The following is an 18711-nucleotide window of genomic DNA, read 5'->3' as shown; positions in this document are numbered from 1 at the left end:
AGGAAGGGAATGGGTGGCTACCAGTGCCCAGCTGCATTTAGGCTCCTAACTGGGACTCTTGTACAAGAAGTACAGCCAGGTGCAATGACTATCATGGCTCCTGAAAGCTAAAAATGTACCAAGTGCACTGGGATGCAGAGGCAGCAGGAGAGCAATGTCTATAATGGAGACACAATGCTGAGTTACAACTAAAACTTTGAGGAAAAGAAAAAAAACAAGTATTCTTAACGTGAATAATGTACGGTGAGAATATAACTGCAAGTCTACATACTATTTAATGTTCAAGCATGTCTCCCCAACTCCAATGTGATTTTAATCATTTCTTTACATGTTATTCTAATTACCATCTTTTGGATGTTCATAAAGTCCTGTTTGTATTTTAAGTCTGGAAGACAATGCAAGACTGGTTAATATGAAACGTAATTATACTATTCCTTTCTTATATACATGTACACAAACATACATACATATTGTTATAAATGTATGTATATATGCACACACATTATGTGACAGGCACCTTACTCAATTATGGTTTCTTCCAAATTCTGCTGAAAAGTGAAAGATAGTGTTGAGACACTGTGCAGAACATCAGGAATAAGGAGCATGACATTATCATCTACTTAAGGAAGAAAAATTCCACTTCTTTGTTGATGGACTATGACCTGGGTAAATTACTCTAAATCAAATTCTTTTGCTGCTTCTGAGACCTACTGAAGCTTGTACTGCAGACTGCAGTGTAATACAGAGATACACAAACACAGTTTTAGAGCATGCACAGCTCACTGGAGCATCTGTTGTTAAACAACACTGCAAGTCCCATGCAGATACAAACGCAACGAAGAGCAGAAACTGCAATGCAGAAAGAGAACTTATCAGCTTCAGACTATAGCTGTGGTTGTCCCTCATCTTCATAGTAGATTGTATAAATCACCATTATTTCCCCTAACGTTTTCCTAACATTACATTTTCTACCCTTTTGAACTTCTGTAATTCAATAGCTAGTTCCCAGTATCTCAAATACAGCCACATCAGCCTTCCGTTCTGACTTCTGCTTTTGTTCATCAGATTGCCACAATAGTTATCATGTTTGAAAATATCTTTTAAGCCACTTTCCATATGTAAAGCCATAGCAACTGGATCAGTTGCTGCTTTAACTAGCAGATTTTTCTCTATTTCTAGTCTCTGGCTTTTAGGGACTACAAAACTGCAGTAGATTTCCTGTCTTTCTTTAAGCCCATCTTCAAATTCTTTTAGTAAAGTGTTGGCTCTCTTCTGCCACTCCTCTTCCTTTGCCAGACAGCTTTGGTACAAGGTTCCTGCTGCTCCCGAGTGCAAAAGAACTTCTTTTTCTCTCTCTAACTTCTCTTGCTCCTGCTCTAGGGTCCTTCTTTCTTCCACCAGTTTGCGACTCTGGGACACGAGGGCTTCACGGTAACTCAGGGTCCTGTTGCGTTCCTTTTCAAGCTCCAGCTCCAAATGTGCAACTGCACGACGATTTTCTGTGATTATATCCCGGTATTTGGCTTCCAGGTCTTTTTGTAAAGATGACTGCTTTTTATAATATTCTCTTTTTTCTCTTTCTATTTCTTTCTGACATTCTCTGGTCCAGATCCAGCCTAAAACACATAAATGAGACTACAATGATCAGCACTGATGGGTACGGATAATTAATTTTGCCCCTAAAGAAACCTCTTTAGGTTTCAATGGTGAAAACATTCCTTCCTCCCCCCTCCCACTCCATTTGGCAACACTGAGGAGTGGCCAGCAGGGTGATGGAAGTGATTGTTCCGCTCTGCTTTGCCCTTGTGAGGGCCCACGTGTAATACTGCTTTCAAATCTGGGGCTCCCAGCTCAGGAAAGATGTGAAGCTACTGGAGCAGGTCCAGAAGAGGCCACATAAATGATCAGAGGGCTGGAGCACCTCTACTATGAAGACAGGCTGAGGGAGCGGGGCTTGTTCAGCTTGATGAAGGCTCAAGAGAAATGTGACAGTAGTCTTCCAATATGTAAATGGAGTTTACAAGCATAAGGGCAATCAAGTTTTTGCATGGGTAGATACTGATAGGACAGGAGGGAATGGGTTTAAAACTAAAAGAGGGGAGATTCAGATTAGATGTCAAGGGGGTATTTTTTACAGAGAGGGTGGTGAAGTAAGGAACAGGCTGCCCCAGGTAGCTGTGGATGTCCCATCCCTGCAGGAGTTCAAGGCCAGGTTGGATGGGACCCTGGGCAACCTGATCTAGTGCACAATTCAGTGGTTGTCAACTCTGCCTATGTCAGGGTGGTTAGAACTAACTGATCTCTGAGGTCCCTCACTATTTATTTATTTATTATATGGTTCCATGATGTTCACTTCTGTTCACACATCCCACAAAATGTATTTCTGCAGGTCCACATTTCACAGGAGGTCTCTTTCAGGGATCATGTTTTGTTTGAACATACCCATTAGACTTTTTTTTTTCCAAGTACATATACTTACTTATGAAGGAAAAAGGAATTATTGGTAAACAGGATGGAAGTTTTTCATGCATAAGCTGCACTGAGAAATTTTCAGGTCCAGTAAGCAGATATACATCACGACCTCTCTGGGGTTGTTACGCTGGGGCTCTCTAACATACTAGTTATGCGAGATCTTTCTGAAGTTTATTAAAAGTGATTGAACTCCATGTGTCAAAAACGGCCAATGCCCCAACGTTATAAGCGCTGTTACAGTGACATTCCCAAAAACGGGCAGGTTCCGGGGACAGCGAACAGAGCAGAAGTCCCCAGCTGGGGCACTGCTTTGTTGCTGAGATTTGCTCCCGTTCAGAGCTTTCACTGCGGTCAGACGCCCAAAAGCAACAACGCCCAGCAGGGCAGATTTGCGCTACTTACGGAAGGCAGCCAAACCCAGCATGGGGACCAGCAAGGCATAATTCCACCTGCTGCCTTCATCCCTGGGCTCTCTGTGATGCGGCAGGATGTTCCAGTTGGGAGGATCATTTAAGTTATTCATGAAGACGCCCTGGGAGAACAGGAGAGAAACACCACGTTAGCGCTACGCCCAGGGACACCGACAGCTCCCACGGCCACCGCCAGCGGTGATTCGCGGCCAGTTATTTCCGCCCCGCACCCTGAGTCACACCAGACCGCTTCCAGAGGAACGAAATCCTCAGGCACGCCGTCCCACACACGGGGAACGGCGCTGCCGGCCCCTCAGGCCTCACCAGCCACCTTTGTCCCCGCCTGGCCCTGCCCCGGCCGGCTGCGGGAACAGCGCACACCGCCAGCACCCCTGAGGCCTCCGCGCTGCCGGCGGGCACGACCAGGCAGACGACCGCGGAGCCGGAGCCTCACAGGGTCACCACGTACCGGCCCGGGGCCGCCACCGGTGTCACTTACTGCCCGTCCCGCCCCTGCCGGGCCGGCCCATTAGTGTAGAGAAACGGGGGGTGTTGATGTGAGGGGACGGTCTGAAGGTAAGGCCGCCCAGGCACACCCCGGTCCGCCGCTTGGTCTGTCCCGCCGGGGCCTCCCGAGCAACGGCGCCGGTAGCCGCGGCCTTGCGCATGCGCGCTGCGGGCTCCTCCGGCGCTGCGCGAAATGGCGGCGGCGGTGGTGGGGGCGTCGCGCAGCCTGGCTAAGTGCTGGCTGCGGCCGGCGGCGCGGGCGGTAAGTGGCGTCCTCACCCTGCCGGGCTCGACTGAGTCCGATCTTCCTTCTCTTTCTTTCCTTTTCCCGCAGGCGGCCCGGCTGAGCGGGAAGCCTCCGGCCTCGGGGCTGGCGCAAAGATCCCCCCGGGCGGGGGCCGGGCATTGCGGGCACGGGGCGCTGCGTGTGCTGCCGCTGCCGGAGCAGCGCGCCCGGCTCCGTGCCGCCGCGCGCGGGGCGTCCCCTGTGCCGCGTCCCCACGGTGACCTTGGCGGGGGAACCGGCTCCGGGGCGCGGGATGAGGCCGAGAGCCGGGGCCGCGGGCTCTCCCCGGGCTGGGGGCTCTGTCTGCAGTTTTTTATTTTGGAGCGAGGCCCTGCGCCCTCGGGGGCTGCTCGGCGCGGCCCCGTTGCTGCTTCTGGCTGGGAGCCTGCGGGCGCGGCTGCGGTTGAAGGGTGTGCTGCGAAGGTCTGTTCCCTGCAGCAAGCCGGCTGATCTAAGTGCCTTCTGCCCTGGCCTCTGGGTAGAAACCTTGCTGCGCACTCCTATGAGGTCTTCGTGGAAAGCTGGACAGAGTCCATGTTACTGGAGCTTGGCTGTGCAGGGAGTGTGTCTCAAACATCTGACAGCTTTACTTCAGCTCATCTGTAAGGATCATCAGTGAAGGCTGAGAATAGAACGGTTAGAAGGGACCTGTGAAGATCATGAAGATCCAACAGCTTGTTTTTTATCTTGCGAAATGGGAGCTTTCTGTTTGTTCTTGTTTCTGTGGGGACCTTGTGATGATAAAAGAGGCACAAGGAAGGAAAGCTCACAGCGCACCTATAGTTGACCCCATCTTGTAAGGTGGCAATTGGCTTCTTCTCTCAGGTAGCAACAGTCAGATGAGGGATAATGGCCTCAAGTTGTACCAGGAGAGGTTCAATTTGGGTATTTGAAGTTTTTTCTCAGAGTGGTGAGGCAGTGTCACAGGCCAGGGAGGTGGTGGAGTCACTGTCATTGGAGATATTCAGGAAATATGTGGATGTAGCACTGGGGGACATGGTTAGTGGGCATGGTGGGGATGGGTTGGCAGTCAGACTAGATGAGCTGAGTGGTCTTTTCTAACCTTAATGACATGTGCAGGAGTGAGACTTCTAATTGGAGAAAGAGGCTTAAAGAGTATATTTACATTCTGAACGCCAGTGAAATAGCTCTCATTGGACCTTTGATTTTATTTTTATTTATTTATTTTTTTCCTAAGGCTCACAGTGTACCTGGTAGCATAAACAGCTCAGGGTTAGTATGACCAATATGTTCTTTAAATTTGGTACTTTTTTTTTTTTTCTGGAGTTCTTCACTTTGAGAAAAGCTTAATAGCAGCATCTGTGTAGTTTTAACAAAAAAGCGTGTGTGAATAGGGATAGCAGTTCTGAAAGCTTTTGTTTTAACAGAAGCTAAGATGTGAGAAGGAGTCCACTAGACATGTGTGGTTTTTCTTTTTGCTTTTTTTAATGTGTTTCCAGATGGAAAATCATATTCCCAAAGTTAACAGCCCCAGGACTATGGAAGTGTGGTATTGCCACTTCAGAAAACAGATTTTTTTGAAAAAGAAATTATTTTTAAGGCATGGCTGAAAGCCTTCAGAAATGACTCCCATTTTTGAGGGAGAAAATATGGGTCAATATCTTTTTATGCTTCAGGGCATAATGACTGTTCATAGCTCTTTTTTTTCTTCCCTGTTACTTATGGTTTCTTTAAGCCACTGTAAGTATGTGCAAATCTACTTCTTGTGTGCTATCTTTATATGCAGCAAAGATCTTCTTTTGAATTGCTTTGTACAACAAACAGAACCATAGAATTATTAAAGTTGAAAAAGACCTCTTAAGATTATCTTGTCCAACCATCCACCTACCACCAATATTGCCCACTAAATAACATTCCTTAAGACCTCATCTGTGTATTTCTTGAACACCTCTGAGGATGGGGACTCAACCAGCTCCCAGGGCAGCTGATTCCAGTGCCTATATATATATATATATATATATATATATATTTTTTTTTTTTTTTTCTTTTGAGTATTCTTCACGTAAAAGAAATCAGTTATTGTAGTAATTGGAGCTGTGCTGTTGTCAGAACAACATTTTGGAGATGAGCAATAGTAATAGGGCATGCTATAACATGCATGGCTGCCACGTTTAAAGCATGCAGCCCATCATGGCAATTACTTCTGCTTGTCTTACTTTGGTTGATCTTAGGCCTTTGAAGTACTTTCTGTATGGTGAGGGCATCCAGTTTTAACTTGGTGTGACATTGGTGGGTGAACTGTTCTGCAGATAAATAACTTCTGCTACTTCAGTTTCATTTGGTTGCCAGTCAATCACATAATCTGTTTCTGTATCTGCAGTGTTAATGAAGATGACTTAATATGGAAAGTCAGGTGGGTATGGAATTGTCCCAGAGTGTGGTAACAGAGCAAGGTAGAAGCGGAAGAGTCACTTCTTTAAGAAGTGCAAATGGAATTAATTAGTAATAGCTGTTAATACTAATCTTGTTTAATTAGGTAAGAACCTAATTCCCTTGGCTATAAAAAAAAACAAAAACAAAAAACAGAAATGTGTCAGCAAGTTTGATGACGCATCAGATTCACCGTTGCACAAGATCATTTGAAGGAACAGAAAAAGAGATGATGAAGCTGGGTCAACTAAAGGCTAATGTACTTTACTTAGAAAGTGGTCACTGGGAAGTGATGGAGAAGCAGGACCTGCTTCTTAGGGTTTGCAACTGCTAGGTGATTAGGCCATGGCTGTAACAATTGCTGGGAAAAGAAAAGTCAGTTAAAAATGCTCCAGGGTGATGCCTCAAATAGAGAAGTGCTGATATTGTGTTACCAATCACTGTTATTACTGTGTTGCTGTTCTAATCAAACATATGTGCTCAGTTAGATACATTTTTTTAACAATGTAGGGTAGGAATAGTCGATGCTAATAAATTGGTGACCTATACTGTGAGCACTAAAAACTCTGATTTCTTTAACTTACTAAAGCAAAAGTGGATACTGGGTGGATTGAGGTATTAGGTTTGGTTGTTGTTTTTGTTTTGTTGGTTTTGAATGTGGTAGGAAAGAGGGAATAACATTACAGAAAGGGGTAAGTGCCTCTGTGCTTCATTCAGGTATGAACAAATTGTTCCAAATCAGTCACTGATTGTAGAGAATGAAAACAAGAAGAACAGACTTGGCTTTTGAAGCAACGATAATCAGGAACAGCCTTTCCCACCACTGTTTATTTAAACTCATTACTTTTAAGCACCTGAAATAATTCAAATTCTCAGTGTTGTTTGTTGAGAAGTATTTTACAGTAATTTGTGTGATTGTCATAAAGCTGTCTTCATCTTTGCTTACATAAGAGAAAATTGTAATAATATACCATGTTGACTGCAAATACACTTTTATCACTGCAGCCACAGGTAGGTCTGAGAGACTGGTTAGCGATCTGATAGTTACATCCTTTTATTTGCAGGTTGGTCTTTCATCCGTTCAAAACTTTGAATGCTTTCATAACTGAGTGTAAGAGAGCCCAAACTTCACTGCATTTATTCTGAAATACATTGATACAGTGCACAGCCCGATCTTGTGGGTGGCAAGGGCCGTGGACTTGGACCTGTGTGGGTTTCAAGGTCCCTTCCAACCCAAACTGTTCAACGATGGTTCTGTGATTCTTAAATCAGTGTTGAATAAATGGTTACTGTAACACTGAATAGTTGGGTATGCTGAAATTCTTCCTCATGAAAAGATTTGTTTCATAATAGTTGTCTTGATTTTTTTTTTTTCTGCAGTGGCCAGCAGCATGCCAGACTCTTGCACGCAACTTTCACTTCACAGTCGATGGAAAGAGAAGTGCTTCTGCCAAAGTTTCTGATTCGGTATGTTCATACTTCTCTCTGTCTCAAGTAACAGAGTAGTTAACACCTAATGTATCAGAGATACAGAAGAAAACAGCTTGCTGTGTTGCGTCCAGTGCTTGTGTTGGTGGCGTGCTCAAGTGCATAGTGAGATTGAGTTGCTGAAATACATTGCATATGTATGAATAACTTCAAATTAGCTGGAAATACTTGTGATAACAAACACACTCTTATTTTTTTCCAGATTTCTACGCAATATCCAGTTGTGGACCATGAGTTTGATGCAGTTGTTGTGGGTGCAGGAGGAGCAGGCCTGCGGGCTGCATTTGGTTTGTCTGAGGCTGGGTTTAATACAGCGTGTGTTACAAAGCTGTTTCCCACCAGGTCTCATACTGTTGCTGCGCAGGTGAGAAATGAGGTGGAACATATGCTTAGAGATACCTACTGTAAGAAAGGTGATAGGGATATGCACAGGAGCATTGCATATCACTGTGGCCTCTGTGAATATTATATCTCTCTCCAAAATAATTTCAATTAAATTTATACATGTAGCTTCTGTTTAGTTCTCTTTTTTGTTGCCTTCCATGTAGCTTTGCAGTTTGTTTTGTTCCTCTAAACAGAGCAAAATAAATGTGGCTCTGGGCTGCCTGGTCTAGTGGTGGGCAACCCTGCCCATGGGAGGGAGGTTGAAACTAAATGATCTTTGAAGTTCTTTTCAACCCAGGCCTTTCTACGATAAAGAGCCATTGCAAAAATGATAACTTGCATGCATTTTTTTCACAGCCTCTTTAAATCTGTACTTACTTGTATGTAGAGTACATAAATACATATAAATGACATCAAATTCTAATGGAAACCAGGGAAATCTAATAAAGCTGTACTTCACAGATTTAATTCCAGGAAAATGTGTTTTTACTTTCAGGGAGGGATCAATGCGGCTTTGGGAAACATGGAAGATGACAACTGGAGGTGGCATTTCTATGATACAGTGAAAGGATCTGACTGGCTGGGTGACCAGGATGCCATACACTATATGACTGAGCAAGCCCCAGCTGCAGTGATAGAGGTGAGCTTTGCTGGCATTGATGGTAACTATTTACAACAGACTAGTGCTCAGAGTGGTCTTCTCTCTAGAAACACAGTGAAGTAACTTGCTGCTCATTATGCACAACTGATTCCTGTATTTGATTTAACAGCTGGAAAACTATGGGATGCCATTCAGTAGAACAGAGGAAGGAAAAATCTACCAGCGTGCATTTGGAGGACAGAGTTTGCAATTTGGAAAAGGAGGACAGGCTCACAGATGCTGTTGTGTTGCAGACAGGACAGGACACTCACTCTTGCATACTCTGTATGGCAGGGTAAGGAGCTATGAAGTAAAACTTGAGTTGTTTGTTTTTTTGTAAGTTTTGGTGGTATTTTAATTCCTTTTTTTGAATGGTATTTTCTGGCATTGGATGTACACAAAGAAATTTGCATGCCTATCAGTGAGGAATCTGGGAAAACTTCCTTTCTTGTATTCTTCCTTTCATGGCAAGGCACCATGGAAGGGTATAGGCTACGTGATGCTTGCTTTTTTTGTCAGGAGGACACAGAAATTAGAATATATTGAAAGATTGTATTTGTAATGGATGTCTGTTGAGGAGACAGTGGATGTTAAGTAGCTGTTAGTTTTGTGGTCTGAAGTAGTTCTTTGTTTTTTACTGCTTCTCTATCTGTTCACTAGATCCAGACAGAGTTTATCTGAGCCTTCCTCAAAATCTCTTTTTTCCTCCAAAAAAGCTGATGCAGTGGCATGGGGGAACTCTGATAAAGGATACCAGGCAGCATTTTTTTCCCTTATAAAACGGAGCAGGGAGAAATTAAGCATAAATGCATAAAGGGCAACATGGTCTTCCAGAGTTTTCTCTATGGAAATAAATGAGTGGACTTGTAGTTGATTCTACAAACTGCAACTGTGAAATAACGTCATTCTTCTTAACTGGTATTAAAGTACTTGAAACCTGAAGTTCATACTAGTAACTAATTATTATTTACTTAGTGGTTAGCTAATTCCTGTCCTTCAGGTTACACATGCTGCTGCAGTAAAAACGCTCAGCAGTTCTGATCCTTGAGGGCATGAAAAAATGTCTTTAGCTTGGTGGTGCCTGCTGGCTGTTAATGGCTTCTGGAGGTGTATTCTGCTCTTCTGAGAGATCTCATAATACGTGCTTGTACAAGCAACAAGCACTGCAGCTGACTGAAATGCTGCCAAACAGTGAAAATTCATCCTGCTGACTAGCTATGAATTCTTAGAACTGAGTGGTTTGTTAACTATATGCATTTGAGCTAGATTAGACTTGTTAGTAGATTTTTATGGAGATTTCTAAAGGAAACTGACTTCTCTGATGGTCGGTGGAAGGTTGTTTTTTCCATTGTGATACAGTCTGTTTGCAGTTTTATAGTTTTGAGAAGAGGCTACTTAGGTGTGTGGGGTTGTTGTTAAAATTCCTTTTTTTTATTCTTTTTCTCCAGTCTCTAAGATATGATACCAGTTACTTTGTTGAATATTTTGCCTTGGACCTGCTGATGGAAAATGGAGAATGTCGTGGTGTTATTGCTCTTTGCATAGAAGATGGCACTATACATCGTTTTAGAGCAAAGAACACTGTCATTGCCACTGGGTAATGTAACGTTTGTGGTAATCTTGAGAGTGCTGCTATTTAGAGGGCTGCATGTCTTGTACGTGTGTCTGACTCCACACTATGGAGATGACATACTGACTTGAAGGGGGAAAAAAAAAAAAAGCAGTTATGTTTTTCCCCTTCAATCAAAATCAGCATTACTGTGAACTCCATCACTTCCTCGGGGGAAAAAGCATTATTACGTTTGTAATGAGGTATAAATTTAATAAGAAGCCTAACTGTAAATTCTAGAATAATGACATAAAATTGAAACATGTAAGAGCATTATGTATGGTCCAGATGATCTTAAATTTCTAGAAAATGTGCTTTAGAAAGGAGAGACATTGTGATGTTGCCAAAGTATGTATATCTCTATAAGATTCTGAGTTTCTAGTAGTAAACAGCTTTTTCAAGGTTCTTGAGAATGTTTTATTAAGATGTCTGATCACTGTGGGATGAAACTGTCAGAAGATAAGTGTAACTTTACATCACTGGTTGCAGGAATTTGTGTATGTGTACTGGAGCACTATTTGGATCAGAGCTGTGCTGCTTATTGTTTCTTATCTGTTTCAGTATGATAGATAGGTTTATAAACATCTTGCATAGAAAAATGAGCTTGCTGGTTGAAATTTGGCTTAATTAAAATAACAGTGGCTTTAATACTAAGTAATTTGAGCTACTTACAATAAGTAGTTTAATATTTCTTGTGAGATTTTATCCTGAAACTGGGGAGTATTGGCAGTGCTCAGAAACGTTGGAAGCCAATATCTTTGCTGTATGCATGAGAATTTACTGTTAGTGAATTTCAGGGAAGCAACTTTTCAGATCTAAGCGTGTCAAATCAGGGTCATTTTGCTAAAACTGCTAGTAATAGTTTAAATGGAGACTAATCTTTCTCAAGTAACTTTGTCACTAGCCATTTTTCAGATGAGGCTGACTATAACAGGACTACATCAGTTTTCTTTTGTTCTAGTTGAACCTTAGGAAAAGCTAAGTATTCTGATACTACACTTAGGTGATTATCCCTTAGGTATTTTGCTTATTGCTCTTTTCTAGTTCTATCACTTTGCAGACAGTATAGTTAAAGAATAGAATAAAGATTGGATATTTTTGGGGGGTAATTTTGTTAACTGTTTGTGTTCTACAGGGGGTATGGCCGTGCTTACTTCAGCTGTACATCTGCTCACACTAGTACAGGTGATGGCACTGCTATGGTTACACGAGCTGGCCTTCCTTGCCAGGACTTGGAGTTTGTACAGTTTCACCCTACAGGTACGGAATATAATTGCAGACTATAAAGTAATACAGGTATCTTTCTTAGTATGATGATTTTTTTTTTTTTGGTGGTTTTAAAGTGTGCTGAAGTTAGTTTGCACTTTGTTAATTGCTCGTAGGGGAATGTTCAGATTTGTCTGCAGCTGTTGTAAAACGTAAATCTGAGAGTAAAACTATTCCCATGTGAGAGGGCACAGCTGATGTAATACCAGTGTTAAATATTAATGTGCTGCTTTTTCAAGTTGAAACCCCTTTACCTCTGAAATATGTGCTGCTTCTTGTGCTCAAAATAAGAAGTTTAATAATAAATAAAGGAACAGTGGGGTAGATTCATATGCCTAAGGAGTTTCACGTAAGAATATGCTGTGAAAATGGGGTAGTTGAAGTAAAGATGTGTATTTCTGACTGGGGTTTCGAAGCAGTACCTAAACGGGAGGCAGCAGTGGTCACAGACTAAGAAATAAAGATCTATTATTTTTTGCTTGTTGCTAAATAAATGCTGAGTTTTAATTTTTGGCAAGTGGTGATTTTTTTTTTTTGTATTGTTTACGTCTACAATGTTATTAGTTAATCCTGTCAAGGATTATGTCAGTGTTCATTTGATGTAACTGAGGCTTTTGTAGTCAGAGAAGCTTTATTATTTGTAATTCTGTAGCTTTTAATATAATTATCAGGTGCATGGAATGTCAGCATTTTTATTTTTCTATGATGACCAGTGCTGAAGACTCTTATTTCTGATAAGGAGGGTCTTACTGAGTAAGCTTTTACATTTGACACAGTTTGAAGCCTTCCTGTGCTGTCTTAGCACAGGAGAAGAGGCAAGAAAGATCAGTAAGCAGAACTTGAGATGATCAGTTTTGGAAATCTTGAACAAAGTAATTGATGAAGGTCTACAAAATCTCCGAGAATTCTCCTTACATATTGACAGGTGCAGATCTCTTCTGGTTGCAATACTTTAGATACCTCTTCCAAATGAACTTGCTCACTGTCCAGTAAGAATGCTTGATAGGAATAACTTTACTTGTTTCTTATTGGCCACAGGTGACAGTTATTAGCAGGTAATACTAAGGTAGAAAAAAATCTAGCCGTGTGACTTGTTTGCATTACCTTGCTCCTGCAATCTTGTTGTCTTGGTTAGGAAATTCTCAAATCTTTTATTCCATGGCTATTTTCTTTCTTTGCAGGTATCTATGGGGCTGGCTGCCTCATAACAGAAGGATGTCGTGGAGAGGGAGGTATTCTAATTAACAGTCAAGGTGAAAGGTTTATGGAGAGATATGCACCTGTAGCTAAAGATCTGGCTTCCAGGGATGTTGTGTCTCGCTCTATGACCATAGAGATACGAGAAGGAAGGTTAGTTAAATATTCTAATAAAGCTTCAGAATGAATGCTTCATCATACTAGGTTATATGCAGTGCAGTAGGTTTCTTTGTTAAATACCTGAATACTGCATTTGGCACAAAAAATTCTACTTATTCTTTCCTAATGTGCCTTAGGAAGGAGAACGTAAGATGTTAAGGATTTTATGATCTAATTCTTTGTGTCTAGGGACAGTTGTTCAATTATCACATCTGTCTGTGGAGATGCAATTGGTTAAAGTCTTAAGTGCTGTGAATCGTTGTGAGAAAAAAACTGGATATTGAAAAATACACTTCTGCCAAGGCCGATGGCTTTAAAATATGCTAGATATTTTTTTTGTGTTGTTAGAGATGAATTTTAAAATCTTTTTTTTGTTTTTTTTTTTTTTTTTTTTTGCAAAGGCTGTATATCAGAAATGAAACAAGTTAGCTTAGAAAAATTACTAGCTTTTGCAGAATTTCTGTTATGTTCAATGCTGAAATTTTTATTTTATAGGGGTTGTGGTCCTGAAAAAGATCATGTGTATTTGCAGTTGCACCATTTACCACCCCAGCAGCTGGCAACTCGTCTCCCAGGGATTTCAGAAACAGCTATGATATTTGCAGGAGTTGATGTCACCAAAGAGCCTATTCCTGTTCTGCCTACTGTGCATTATAATATGGGAGGTATTCCTACTAATTACAAGGGACAGGTAAGTAATACAGATCATTTTTAGTGGCTGAATTTTCATCTGGTTTTAGGAAATTATTATCCAAATGTAAATGTAAGAGTGCTGAATAATATTAATTTAATGTTAGAGCGTTTAAAACACACAGTGAAGCTTGATTTTGTAAATCATGTTCCAGTTCATCTGGAGATGAAGATCTGGGAAACTTGTAAAATAAAGTTAACAGTCACTGTGTATCTGTCAGGAATTCTGACTTTCAACTTGAGGATAAGATGCAGTTGAGGGATCGAACTAGGACTCTGTTACAATTAAGTTGATGCATATTAATTCTCTTTACCTCCTGTAATCACAGATTCCTTCAACTCAGACTATTTAGATATCAACTTGATAGTGTCAGCTGTTGCATTTATTTTTTTCTAGTACACTGCATCCTGCTTTCTAAATACAGCTTTTCCCTTGGTAATGTGTACAGGTCAGATTTGTATCTTCCCATTTTCTAACATTCTGCAGAATTGTGAAGTAGTATATGGTTATGTTAAGTACTGTTGAATAAAGTATAGATTTTAGTGCTATCTGTATTTACGTAGTGTTATTAAACTAAGGTGTTAATAGATCTAGCTTTGGGGAAAACTTTAGATGGTGTTTCGTCCTTATTTGCACATGGCACTTGAAAAATGAGGGTGCTCGCATTCTTCAGCTGTTTGAGAAATAAGTGTTAATTGGCTGTCTGCAATGGTAGGTAATCACCCATGTGAATGGAGAGGATAAGGTGGTACCTGGCTTATATGCTTGTGGGGAAGCAGCGTCTGCATCTGTCCACGGTGCTAATCGACTTGGAGCAAACTCCCTTTTGGATCTGGTGGTCTTTGGTCGTGCTTGTGCCCTTACTATTGCAGAGACCTGCAAGCCTGGTAAGTGTTAGTGTTTGTCTTACCATTATGGAGGTGTTTATGATTTGCTACTTGCTTTATGAGTTGCTACTTACTTCAAATTCAGAAGGCAAGACCAAGACTATTATTTGTTAGAAAATGGAAGAATCGGTATTCATACTACTTATATGCGGACTCTGAAGTGTGCTACTGCTTGTCATTAAGGCTTGCTTTGTGAGCTTATCCACTTTAAACTGGTACTCTCAGTGCTACTGGCAAAAACAGTTGAAATTTTGCACTTCGGTATAGTATGATGTTGAACATGAAGATTTCTCTACGTTCTGCACTGCATATTCTGCGTAAGTGTCCTTTGCTTTCCCACTTCTTTCATTTAGTGGGATTTGCTGCCACCTTGTTGGTATATGAGGTGGACTGCACATGCAAGTGATAGGAAAAAAAATAGTCAAACTTATATTATGCTTTTCCTCTACATATGTGTTATTACTGCTGTATGTAACTTCTTAAATGATTTGGTTCAGCAGTAGCTACTAAACTTGAAGTTAAAAACAAAACAAAGCGAAACCAAAAAACAGTGAAACATTCTAAGAGGCAGTTACATTGCAAGAGTGGCTGAATTCCAGTAGTTTTTAGCTGTTTTTTCATAGTTTGACCATGCAGAGTGAGACTGATTAAAAAAAAATAGCAGCAAACCTCCACCTTCCTCCCCTTGCCCCCAGCATGTATGGAGTGGTCTGTGATGTAATCCCCTTGGGCCTAGCAGTGCTTATTGGTTCTGGTTTGTACAAATGTTTTATTTGGATTAGTCCTGTGGCTCCTCTGAGTTTGAAATTGTGGGAAACTAGTCTGAATGCAGAACTGCACAGATGAAGTGTGTTAGTCAGATATTGCTTGTTTGTTTAGTTTAATGATGTTTGTCAACCAGCAATCAGATGTTTTCTAGTGTTGGAGAGGAGATGCAGAAATCTCATGTAGCTGCCAAGTTTATTGGTTAAGGCCTGGTTGTAAACAGGGACCAAGAGAAGATGGGAGGTCTGGGGATGAGGAGACAAGGTAAGTATAGGAGGGAAATAATGAGCTACATCCAGTGAAAATTATTGCACAGTTCAGGAGAATTTGCACCAAGTGCAGTTTTTAAGGAGTTAGCAGCAGAACTTAGCCTGACCTGGAATTTCCATACCAACTATCACAGGAAAATAAAAATAAAATATTCCACTAGGAACTGTTTTTTAAAGTGCTATGAAAACTATAGATTTGGGAAAATTGCAGTCAACTAATGTCTCAGACAAAGAAAACAGATCTGAGTTACAGTCATTATGACTTTATGAATCTGCCAGAAACATTCACCTACTAAACTCACTGAAATTTTCTTAACAGGAGAACCAGTCCCCTCCATTAAACCAAATGCTGGTGAAGAATCAGTTGCTAATCTCGACAAATTAAGGTTTGCTGATGGAACCATAAGAACTTCAGAAGTGAGACTTAACATGCAGAAGGTAAGCTTGGTCAACTGTAAGGCAGAAAAAAATTGCTAAGTGACCACTTTTTTTTTTTATTTGCCTTGCAGAAATAAAAAGGAGTTATGAGAAGATGTAGGTGTACAATAAAGCTGTATCTCTGTTTCCTTAGCTGTTTCTTTCCTTTGTGAATATTCTGTTATCCCACTGTATAATAGAGAGGATTTTCTTCTGTTTGTGGTAAACAGAGAAATGTTTTCTTCAGGCTGCAAACGTGCCTGAAGCCAGAAAAGCTCTGTATCAAGCTCTGCTAGAATTAAATTATGTGGAATATTATTTACGTATATGAAATTGATTATTTTTTTTTTATTGTCTTGCAGACAATGCAAAGCCATGCCGCTGTATTTCGTACTGGCCCTGTACTACAAGAAGGCTGTGAAATACTTAGCCAAATTTATCGTGATCTGGCTCATCTAAAGACATTTGACAGAGGTAATTTGCTAGCAAAGAGTTACTGAGAAAGGTGGCTTTGTTTGCTTTCCTTCCACAGACCTTCTGTTTTCTTTTGTTTAAAATTGACTCTATTATTTTGACTCTTTAGACTGCTAATTGCTAAGCATGGAAATCAGCAAAGTAATTGATCTTATTAGGCACTCTCTAATTGCGAACTACTGCAAGGAACGAGATGTGAATTTGTTCAAATACTAAGGGGAACTCCATAAATGCGTTTTGAAAAGGCCAGTGAGTTGCAGAAAGGTGTCGAGACGCTTTATTTTTAGATTGAATGCTCAATTTTATTTCTTCATCTGAGCAAATAACTCTCACACAGATACTGTCATGTCTTTTAGTATTTCTTAAGATTTGATTAATTAAGTGCAACTGGTGGTATAGGTTTTTTCTCCTCAAGCTGAGTATTTCTTTCCAGCTGCTATGTCCTTTTTTAGACATGTATTCAAACACTGAAATTAGAACAGTCTGTCCTGGACAACTCTCACCAAGCATCAAGAAAAGAAGTGTTGTGATATAACATAGGAAATAAAATGAAGTATATTCATGTAAAGAACGTGGGGTCTGCATTGGAGGTGCTCAAGGGGAACCATGTATATCTAGCAAGCTGGCTTCTTTTTTCAGTCTGAGGGGGAGCCCCTGGGTTGTCTGGGTCTTTTAGACAACCACTTAAAAAAAAGAAAAACTTAAATAACCCTCTGGCCTCATCCTGTCAACTGAAATGAGGTGTGGGAACTGAATTGTAAGTTGTACATAAAGCAGGTGAGAATCGGTATTATAACTTGGTCTCAGAAGTGCACATGCACTTGTAGTGCACCTGGATGTTTTTTGTAATAGTTCTAGATTTTTTTTCTAAAGTTGTAGGCATCAGTGTAGAGCCTTCCTGGAAATACTGAGTAATTCAGTATTGGAGTACTGCGATTGCACTCTGTAGAGCATGGACTAGTTTGACTGTGTGTCTCAATACTAGATGAGAATTAAGAAAAAAAATGTTTTGTAGAACACCTTCCACAGTGTTTCAAATTTTACTAGGTATTGTGTGGAACACTGATTTGGTGGAGACCCTCGAACTGCAAAACCTGATGCTTTGTGCTCTACAGACCATTTATGGTGCTGAGGCTCGCAAAGAATCCCGAGGTGCTCATGCCAGAGAAGACTATAAGGTATGTATTTTATGTGGCCTGGATGTAAGATTGCATTTGCTATCCTTGATGTTCCAATGCGTGCACTGAAATGTTTAGGGAGATCTGGAACAGGACTACAGTAATAATAAAGTCGTGAATGTACGAACAGGGTTGTAGACAGAATAATTCTATGTAAGGAACGTGATTTTAATACCGAAGCTTAACAAGGACTTTGAGTTTTGGCACAGGCAGTATTAAAATAAAGCTTGCTGGCTGTTAGGAGGTGCATTACAGTTGCAACCAATAATGTGATTCTAAAGTGATTTGCAGATGCCCATTTCTTGTCTGTTTTAACATTTCCTCCTTAGCTACGGGTTGATGAGTTTGACTATTCTAAGCCACTCCATGGCCAACAGAAGAGGCCATTTGAAGAGCATTGGAGGAAGCACACCCTTTCATCTGTGGATGTCAAGTCGGGGAAGGTATGCTGAGTCTGGTTGAGAGTCTCCTTGTCAGCAGGAAGCAGTTCTGTTGGTCAGCTGTTGATAGCATTCTTTTTTAGTTATATAGTTTTCCTATACCATTTCTGATCAAGCTTTTGGTTTTAATAGATTCAGTTGGTTGGTAAATGGGTAGAACTTAAATGTTTATTGAGGGTTACCATATGTTTGTGTTCCGTGGAATTAAATGAATAATGGGGAAATGGTTTAACATAAGTCATTGTTGCACATGTTATTTGGTCATTCCTGTTAACTAGCCTGTCTTTGTTACATATGAGATTCCTTTACCTTGATTTTTATTTTTTTTCCCCCCCTATTCTTTTTTATTTTAGGTTACCTTGAAATACAGACCTGTAATTGACAGAACTTTGAACGAAGAAGACTGTTCAACTGTTCCACCTGCTATTCGCTCATACTAGTAACTTAGATTCAACTTGCAGTCCTCTCCCAGAGAGGGCTGATGTACATATGCATAGCAGAAGCAAATCAAAATACTGCTTTTAATTATCAGTGAATGGAAAAATGTTGCTTCAAGGTTTTGCTAACTTCTGTTCTTTGGCTTACTCCGTAACTATGAAAGTGGAATGCAGAACAGCTTGTGTTGTTTCACTCATCTTCCACAACTCAAAGGGAAAACACAAAATGTGTCTAAATAAAAGTCATCAGAAGTTTTGTCCCAGTATTTGTATTTATTTTGAATATGCTGGTATGTATGTAATTATACATGCAAAATAAAGGCAGTTATTTGTGAATTTTAAAA

General features: G+C 40.8%; 2 protein-coding genes across 6 annotated transcripts; one reads left to right on the top strand and one right to left on the bottom strand.

Moving 5' to 3' along the window:
• Positions 1–447: 447 nt before the first annotated feature.
• On the bottom strand, positions 448–3691 carry CCDC127 (coiled-coil domain containing 127). Of its 5 annotated transcripts, none has more exons than XM_052704600.1 (3): positions 3669–3691; positions 2875–3004; positions 448–1616 (listed from the first exon to the last, which is right to left on the bottom strand). In XM_052704600.1, the coding sequence occupies exons 2-3, from the start codon at positions 2993–2995 to the stop codon at positions 943–945; spliced, it is 795 nt and encodes a 264-aa protein (XP_052560560.1). In that variant the 5' UTR covers positions 2996–3004; positions 3669–3691; the 3' UTR covers positions 448–942. The 5 variants fall into 5 exon arrangements, with proteins under 5 accessions (XP_052560560.1, XP_052560558.1, XP_052560555.1 ...); XM_052704598.1 differs by lacking the exon at positions 3669–3691 and adding an exon at positions 3382–3505; XM_052704595.1 differs by lacking the exon at positions 3669–3691 and adding an exon at positions 3352–3471.
• On the top strand, positions 3511–18633 carry SDHA (succinate dehydrogenase complex flavoprotein subunit A). The gene is made up of 15 exons (XM_052704573.1): positions 3511–3651; positions 7447–7533; positions 7757–7918; positions 8435–8578; positions 8709–8873; positions 10027–10175; positions 11323–11447; positions 12635–12803; positions 13305–13500; positions 14216–14387; positions 15741–15859; positions 16201–16312; positions 17360–17490; positions 17820–17933; positions 18284–18633. Exons 1-15 carry the CDS (start codon positions 3583–3585, stop codon positions 18368–18370), a joined length of 2001 nt encoding a protein of 666 aa, XP_052560533.1. The 5' UTR covers positions 3511–3582; the 3' UTR covers positions 18371–18633.
• The last annotated feature ends 78 nt before the right edge of the window (positions 18634–18711 follow it).

The sequence above is a fragment of the Tympanuchus pallidicinctus genome, unplaced genomic scaffold, assembly GCF_026119805.1.
Source record: "Tympanuchus pallidicinctus isolate F22 unplaced genomic scaffold, pur_lepc_1.0 scaffold5, whole genome shotgun sequence".
Lineage (NCBI taxonomy): Eukaryota > Metazoa > Chordata > Aves > Galliformes > Phasianidae > Tympanuchus > Tympanuchus pallidicinctus.
The sequence above is the reverse complement of the archived record's forward strand: the minus strand, read 5'-3'. Positions and strand labels throughout refer to the sequence as shown.